Source organism: Histomonas meleagridis (assembly GCF_020186115.1).
Source record: "Histomonas meleagridis strain 2922-C6/04-10x chromosome Unknown scaffold_61, whole genome shotgun sequence".
In the NCBI taxonomy this organism is placed as follows: Eukaryota; Parabasalia; order Tritrichomonadida; family Dientamoebidae; genus Histomonas; species Histomonas meleagridis.
Genome location: NW_027150931.1, coordinates 2,996,740 through 3,006,400, shown reverse-complemented (window position 1 = coordinate 3,006,400; position 9,661 = coordinate 2,996,740). Strand labels below are relative to the sequence as shown.

General features: G+C 29.3%; 1 protein-coding gene across 1 annotated transcript; it reads right to left on the bottom strand.

Annotated features, from left to right (window-relative positions):
* Positions 1–1,120: 1,120 nt before the first annotated feature.
* GO595_010933 (Clan SB, family S8, subtilisin-like serine peptidase) lies at positions 1,121–6,524 on the bottom strand (the record flags this gene model as incomplete). The annotated part of the gene is made up of 2 exons (XM_067913666.1): positions 1,121–1,704; positions 3,611–6,524. 2 exons carry the CDS (start codon positions 6,522–6,524, stop codon positions 1,121–1,123), a joined length of 3,498 nt encoding a protein of 1,165 aa, XP_067769671.1.
* Between the last annotated feature and the right edge of the window lie 3,137 nt (positions 6,525–9,661).

The window sequence follows — 9,661 nt, the reverse complement described above, 5'->3', positions numbered from 1 at the left end:
AGTTTATGCGTTCGAACTTTATTATTTGGATTTGCATGAGCCGATCTTTCGTTCAAATACGCAAATTTCATCGATGCATTTTTGTAAAAAAGATCAAATAATTGTTTGTGCGCATTCTGATGGTAAAATGACATTAATTCCTTATGAGTACCAATAAAATTTCCATTTGTTTCATCTTTTTATTAAAAAAGTGAAGGAATTCAAAACTTTACGTCAAAGATGATTTTAAAGCAATATATATATATATATATATATATATATATAGCGAAAATGCTTTTTAGTATGATTATTACCTTCTTAACCATCATACTCTAATTCAGTACCATTTGGATCCGCTCCTGGGTTTTCTGTATACATAACTCATTCAAAGCAAAATATTAAAAAACAATTTCTAAATGTAATAAAAAAGTTATATAAAATAGACATATTTATGAATTCAAATAATGCAGACATTGAAATAAATCTTGGCGCTGATGGTATATGTATTTAGAATTCCACCACTTAATCAAGCAGAAGGATATAGATGCTCTGGTTGGGAAGGAAATCAACTTTGGCACGGACGTATTCGTGTTTTCATCAAAGGGAAATTATTGTACTTGATGAACCTGACACAGGAAATTTTTTTGAATGTCTACTTGATCATCCAAATGCTGTTGAACCTGTTACTGATTCATCTCGATATTTTGTTCTTCGTGTAGTGCAAGGCACACGCCATGTATTTATTGGCCTATGCATAGGTATGCAAGAAAGAAATGAATCATTAGATTTCAAAATAGCAGTTGATAATGAAAGTTGCTGATGAATTTGAAGCTGAACAAAGTGCACCACAATCACCAGTTGAAATACATTCATTAGGAAGGGACTATTCCCTTCATAAAGGACAAAAAATTACTATCAATCTTCCAAATGGACAAACAACACGAAAGAAGAGAACTGCCAATGGTGGCTTCAAACTTTAAATGATTTACTATTTTAATTTTTAATTCTTATTCATATAAAGCGTTTCACAAAACGATAGACCAGTAACTGATCGAAAATTGGTTAAAAAGTCAATTTTATTATCAAAAAGTTTCATTTAATCGTTTGTTATTTTGTGAAACCGAATTTATTTCATAAATGTTTAGTAACCATTTGGAGCGCCATTTAGTGCAATAACACGAGTCAATCTATCTGGCATTGAGTCAATGAGATTTTTGATTGTTTTCTCTTCTATGGTTTCCCATACTTGAAAAACAATTTCGATCAAGTTCTCAATTGTGTCAGGTTCCAATTCTTGCACACGTTCCTTCATAATCGACCATAAATTTTCGATAGGGTTCAAATCGGGTGAGTTTGCCGGCCAGTTTGGCAATACATTACACATTAGCTTCAAATAATCCATGGTTGAAGCACATGTGTGAATTGCTGCCCCGTCTTCCATTAATTTCCATTGACCCACGCCATATGCTTCATTCATGCCGATTATCAAACCAAATCCATCGATGCAATCATCAACATAACGATTTGCGTCAATAGTTCCCTCCATTGCAATCAATGGTGTTCGATAATTATATGATATCCCACCAAATATAATGATTTTCTTTGGAAACTTTTTTATATGAACGAAAATGGCATCATCTTTCTCTCCTCGACGACGCCAAAGCCATCTTCCATTTTCTCCGCACACAAATGATGATTCATCAGTAAATAAAATCGATTTCGAGTCTGTGTTGGATGAGATATGAAGTGTCACAAAAGTTAATCCTTGCTTGCATCTGGGAGTCGGTTAGAAGAAATGTTTCTCTTGATGGCAGATAAGAGTAATGATAATCATGAAGAACCTTGCTTACCAATTGTCTGCTGACTTTGGGAAAATTAGAATTCGAACTGATTCTTTCGGCAGTTTTTTCAAGGCCAAGTCTTCGATTGGATGTAATAATACTTATTATTTCTGCTTCGATATCTTTCGTTCTTTTTCTTGGTGCCCCAATCTTGTTTTTAAGCTCGATAACATTTTCTTGTGCCTCCATTTGTTTCTTGACTTGACGAATAAGATTTCTTTAATGACCAGTTTCAAAAGCTATTTGACTAATGCTCTTACCTCGTGAAAGTTCCTGGAAAATTCGTAGGCGTGAGTTAACCATGTGATTTGGCATAGTACTTTGGTTTTGCATTTGATGTACAATAAAATGAAATGTTATATAAAATATATGCAGATGACAAATTTTTCCTATCGGCAGGTTCATCGTTTTGTGAAACACTTTGTGTCAATATGTTGGTGAACGATCAGTAATTGAATGTAAAACGATTATTTTTAATTCAAACGCTTCAAGTTCAAAATCAACTCAAAAAACGCAAAAAAGAAAACCAGACTTTATTTGGAAGATTATTGTTGTAGGCAGCCAATTTGTTGGTAAGTCTAGCTTTATTTCTCGTATCGATAATGATATGAAAGAAGTAAGAAGTGCAATTGGTAAAGTATTGAACACAAAAATATTTAAAATTGGAGATAAACTTATTGAAGCACAATTGTGGGACATCAAGTACGGAGAAGTTTTTATGTGTCCCGCACCTACTTATTTTCGTAATGCAATTGGAGTATTCCTTCTATATGATATTACAAATCGGCAAACATTCCAAGATCTTTCGATGTGGCTCGATCTTATCCATGAATATTCAGATAAACGAGTTGTTATTATCATTATTGGATCGAAATGCGATCTTGACACAAATCGAACTGTTACAACAGAAGAAGGAATTGAATTCAGCGATAGTAAGAACCTTATTTTCTTTGAAACATCATCACTCAAAAATATCAATGTTCATGAATCATTAGCTTATTTGGTCACCAAAATATTCTATCTTCGTATAAATGATCCACAGCCAAAGAAAGAGCCAAATCAAACCGAAAGGAAACGTTTATTTCATTTATCCTAGGAGATATTCTTCATCAGAATTATTCTCAAAAATATTTAACCAGTTCCATTTTATTTATCTCTTTACGGAGTATATTTCTCTCTTTTATTGTCAGAAGAATCCAAAGTTTTTGTGTAATTATTTCTCCTCTTCCTGATCACCAAGAAATAAGTCGCAACTACAGCAGCCACCACCACAACGATGCAGACTATTACTATTGCAGCGATTTCGCCATCACTCAGACCTTTATCATCACCACCAATAGTTGATATGTAAACTATACTTTTCAGTTTTTCATCTATATCACAACTATAACCATTTGGATTAGTAAATATTATAAAGACCTTATGTTCTGTTATAATTTCCTTGTCATCACCTTTAACAATTTTCAAATTTTCAGTACTTTCTCTATCGGTGATAAATTCCGTTAAAGCATTGAATGGCACTTTTTTAGTTATGTTATTTTTACTTATGAATTCAAAATGTGTACTATAAACTTTGATCAAAGGAATTGGATCTGATGAGTCATACATTATTACTGTAGTTGGATTCATAATATTATCATTATATGAATCAAAATCACTTGTTAACTCGTTAACATTTAATTGAACATTATTTGCGTTAACTAACGATTTCGATATATTTAATGTTTTGAAATTAATTTGTAAATTGGAATCAATATCAAATAACAAATTCAAGTTTACGAGATTTAGACTGAATCCTTGTGGATAATTACGTGTTAAATTATCAAGTGATGTAATTGTTACATTATATTTTGTATTCTGATTTAATGAATGTAAAGCAACATTAAAGAATGCTAAGAACAATGAATCGATTTGAACATTTTCGTCAATATAAATTAATCTGTTATTTACATATTGTCTTAAGCCATATAATACATTCATATTCTTATAAACATTTTGTGTTACGCAAATTTCTTTGTTGGAACATTCATTATTATTACAGATACAAATTGGTCCTTCATTCGGTGCATTTAATGAATAAAACATGAATTTAGTTTCTTCAGGGAAATTGTTAAATATTAATATGTCATGTTCTTCATTCGAACTAATTGTCGGATATAATAATTCAGTATCAAAGATAACTCTTGATGTATATGTTGAATCATATTTAGGATCAATAAGTCGTGGAATTTGTGATCCATTTAATGATAATGCTATTAAATAATTCTCTGGTGAACCAGTTTCATATATAAATGAATAAGCGTTTTGACTTGATAATGAAATTATTGTTAACATTAACTTATCATAATTTGCATTAGAATTAATATGATAATATTGCATAGAATGTGGTGGTATTGTAATATAAATATCATTAATATTATCATATGATTTAATTTCTTGGATTTCTTTCTCACATAATTGACCAGTATAACCTGTATTACATGTTAATCTTCCATTTTCATTACATTTACCTTTAGTTGATGGAATACAATTTGTAGTGTTTGTCATTGTGATATAGAATGGATTTGTTGTTGTGTCACTATTAGTAAATGGACCTACTACAGTAACTATATATGGAACACCATTTTCTTCTTGAATTTCATTATTAGTTATAACATGAATTTCATAATCACCAATTTCTAATTCATCAATATCAATTATAACTTTCTCATTTAATGTGAAATGTTCTGTTTCATCCTTACGATCATTTCCAATATATATTTTCTTTGATGGTGATATAACAATTAAATCTAAATCATAAATAATCGGTATTAATGAATCTGCATTAGAAGCTGCGTCAAGTGAACATAATACTATTCTTAATGGTACATTTGTATTTGTGATAGTAATTTTTCCTATATGATGATAATCTTCTGAATACATTTTAATATTTCGTGTAAATCGTAATCCGAAATTAGAACCTTCAAATGGTAATACATTCGAAATATCAATCATACCATGGCCCATTAAATAATCTGGTGCCTTACTTCCATCTGGTTTATTAGCAGATGCTATTAAAATTGATTTCGATAATAATGAATTAAAATTAAGTTTTGTATTTAAATGATAACCATTTGAGAAATAATCAGAAATTAATGCTGTAATACCTGCAACATTAGGTGTAGCCATTGATGTACCTTGATTAATCTTTAAATGTTCATTATAATTTGCGTTATCTGATCCATGATTAGGTGTCGGTGTAGTTAATGATTTAGCACTATAGATAAATACGCCTGGTGCCATTACATCTGGTTTAATTAAACCTATAAATGATGGACCTGTTGAAGAAAATGAAGCTTTGTTAATATCAGTTAATAATTTACTTTGAAGTGAATCATATTTTCTATTAACAGTTAATGTTGTACCAATTAATGATGCTAAACTATTTGTTTTATTTGTATATAATATTTGGACTGATAAAGATGTGAAATAAATACTATACTTATCAAAATCTTCTTTTGTTATATCAAGAAGAAAAGCAGCAAGTTCATAATATGAAGATTGAAGAGAAATATTATAATTAATTTCGATTATTGATTGCGGATCATTTAACATTGATAATGTGTCTAAATCAAAATATAAAATTTTAGTTGTGTGATGATCAGTACTAAAGTCATTTAATCGTGATAAATATATTTCATTTGGCGCATTATGTAATGAGCCATCAGGTTGATTATTTTTATCTTCTGGTATATATAATTCGATATTATTATTAATAGTTACTTTATAATTATTAAAATTATATATTTGATCAGATGCTGCAACTGCTAATATGTTTTTACAAGTGGAAGGTGATGAAGCCGAAAAATATTTTTGGGATCCATCATTACCTGATGCAAAGATACATAAACAATTTTCACCTGCTTTAGTAGTAAATATTAAATTATCAAGAGCAGAATTAATCGCAAAGTTCGGATTATTAACACCATAGCCCCATGAATTAGAAAATGCACATGCATTACCTTCGGCTAAAATTTGTGCCATTTGATATAGATTGGATAAAAATGGATTATGTACTGCATGTAAATGACCTAAATACATAAGTTTCGTATCAGGCGCAACACCATTAAATTTGCTGATTTCACTCGATGAATCATATGAACTACCTGCAATGGTGCCTGCTACATGTGTCCCATGTTCACCAATCCCAACGTTTTGATAATAACTTTGTTCATTGTAACCAAAATCATTGTAAACATATAAAAGTTTACGATGTGTTGGCATAAATTTTCCATATGTAACTTGGACATTAGGATCATAAAACATAGTGTGATAATAATCAATGAGTGTGTCTATCATTGCAATCGTTTGATTCTTACCACTGATGCCTTTATCTTCGAAATATCGTGGAAGTGTGGGAACAACACCATAGTCGAAGGTGGTTTGTTCAGAGTTATGTTGAGTAAATCCAGCTGCCATGTTATTATTGATCTTAGGTAATGTATGTTTGGTTATTGATTCAACTGAATCAATTTGACTTAAATATTTGGAAGCTTCCTCAGGCTGGTTTGTCTCAATAATAAGGATTTCTGGCGAGCTAGAGGTGACTTTGAAGTATTTTGATTTGGGAATTTGATCAAAAATGCCAGTAACGAATAAATATTCAGCTGTTTTGATTTGCTCTGGTGATATAATCTTATCATTCGGTTGAATTAGACTAACCATTACGTTGATGCTTTCTAAATATGAAATTTGAGATGGTGTTAAATAAAGTTTATACACATTTTTATTGACCATGTCACGCTTGGTGAACTTGATTCCATGATCTTGTAATTGAGTAATGGGTACTTCTGTTGGAAAATAAAGATATGCCCATGCATTATGAAAGGAAAGAGTTTTTTTTCGTTCGCTAGAATCAAAAATGATTTGCTTTCCTCTTGCAGTTGGGAATACATACTTATTACTTATCGTAAGAGGCAGGAACAGCAAAAACATCATGTGAACTCATTGCCTTTTTCGAAATTTTTCAATCAAACTGTCAGATGGAACATCGGAGCTCAAAATTTGAACAGAAAATCATCGTTCATCCTACCAAAAAAAAAAATTACACGGTTTTAGTGAACAAAGAGCGGTTTTACTCGACGGTTATGATCACAATTAAAATCATATTATCCAAGAAAAGATCATAACATGAAAAAAAACGCTGAATATAAGCAGTGTGAAGAAGATTTATAGACAGCCGATTTTAGAGAAATTCAAGGAAATATATCTCGAAAATTATCGAAAATTGTTATATTTTCATTCCACTTTTATGTAATTTTAAATTTTTCTCCTCAAAAACTTTTTGTTTTACCTTAACATGGTGAATTATCAAATCAGAAATCATTCGGTCACCTTAAAATCTAAACTTTATCTACATGAGGTTTTAAAAGGTGAAATTATATATGGTGCTGATAAAATCAAAATTGGTTTTATTCCAAAATATGTTGTGGATGTTGAGACCTATCTAAATTTCTTTATTTAAAATATTTATATCTTACAATACATATAATAAAATTGCTTCTTATTTTTATTTTGGTTGTACATTCTTCGAAAAGAATAAATTATTATTAATGAGCAATATTCTGTCTTGAGAAGGAAATAATTTTATTTTTTGTTATTTGCACTTTTTGCCATCATCGGCATAACCGTTTTTGCTCTTTTCCAAAACAATAAGGTAAGAAATTATTCGTAAAAATAAGCGTAGTGTTGTTATAATAATTATAACTATTACTACACAAACACAAATAATAATTATTAGTTATTACTATAGTAATGCATTACATTTCATATGAGTAAAACATTATTTTTATCTTTCGTTTGATTATAACTTTTGTATATAAATTTTCGACCTTTCAGCAAAATATTGATTTGCAAATTAAACTTTTAAATTGAGCTTTAGCATTAATGTTTATGTTGTTTTCTTAAGTTTTTAATAAGGTGTTTATCAAATATTTCTTTCTTTTTACTTGTAATTGTTTATAATTAATTTTTTAGTGTGTTGTGTTGGATCAATATGATTTAATTCAAGTAAGTTGATTTACAATTTTATGAATTCATAATCTCACACATACTTAAATTTCATCACATATTGTTAAAACTTTATAAAAAAAATTCAAACTTATTCTTTCCATATAATTCTTAAATACAACAAGTTTTGATAATACAGAATAACAAATGAGAAAATTATCAATTTTTTATCTACGAAGAAGTTATTGTTTAAAAGAACTTAACATATCCACAATTTCTTTATTTTCATTCATAGCTGCAACTTTTAATGCATTTGAAAAAAAAAGAATAAACCACCGAAACACAAAAACTAACTTAAAACAAATCAATGAACGTGAATTAAAGTTAGGATCAAATTTTTCTGAATTCAGAATCATTTGAACTATTTCTTTATATCCATTTCTAGCAGCAACATAAATTGGTGTTTCTTCTTTCTTTTGAGTTGCTTGTATATTTGGATTTATTAAATCATTTTCTAATAACAATTCAGCAGATTTATTTAATCCAAGTGCAGCAGCATAATGCAAAGCAGTCCAACCCAAAGAATTTGTTAAATTCACATCTATTTTATTGCTCGCTAAAATGAATTTAAGGATTTCTATTTTATTATTCATAACAGCATAAAACAAAGGCAGTCTTAAAAATAATAAAAACAAATGTTTTCATCTCTCATATTAATATCATTACCACATTTTATACATTTAAGAAAATCAATGATGTTATTAGATTCAATACATTTAAAAATTACTTTCTCTCTATTTATATCTTTTCCTTTGGTATCAATTAACCAATCAAAGATTTCATGTTGATGAAATATCGACGAAATTTCAAGACATTTATCAAAACTTATATCATTTTGATCAAGTATATGAATTATCTCAAGATTTCCTCCTGCAGTAGCAAATTGTGTAATAGTCCAATCAGTAAAACGCTTTGGAATCATTTGACTTCCATTTAAATATAAATATTTAAAACATTGAATTGATCCATGAATTGCTGAAAATTGTAATAACGTTGATTCTTTATGTTTAAGTGAATGTGGATCAAATAGTGATGGGAAAATCTTTTGATTATAATCAAAATCAGGGGAAGAACAAATATCTTGAAGAAGTTCAAAATTGTCAAGAACGATAGCGCCGGCAATTGAATTTTTGGGGTACCCTATTTTGATGTGCTCTTCCCACAGCTCTTTGTTGTTGCAGAGTGTTGTTCGCTTGCCAAGAATGGCTTCAAAATATTCGCGAACTTGAAAAGATTTCATTTTGTGTTCACAAAATATACAAAGAGTAAGACTAAATGATGGATCTTTCTGAGTGAATTCATACATAAAATATACATAAATAAATGATAGTTGAATACAATATTTTCGCTTAAAGCTTTTAAGTAATTTGGAAAATTCAAAAATTTCATCAAACGAAATTAAATTAAGTTCATAACATTTTCTCATTAAAAGTGCTTGAGATACAGCCTCCTCTTGTATATACTTAGTCGAAAGAACTTGATAAGGAGTAAAAAATATTTGTTTAAGCAAATTTATTAATTTGTTTATTTGATGATTTTGTGATAAATCATAAATAAGTTGAGCATAAAGAGAAGCTGATTTTGGTCGAAAGTCTGTGGCTATTAAAATATCATGAATAAAAGTATCAATAGTTTGATCATCAAAATTATTTTTGAGAATTGATTCCAATTTTGCGTTATAGTTCGTGGAAGAAATTGAGATTAAATCATCTTGAAGTCGAGCTGATAATTGTATTTGATCAATTGCAGACTTTGGAAATTGTTCCAAAGACATCAGAATAATTTGAAAGTTT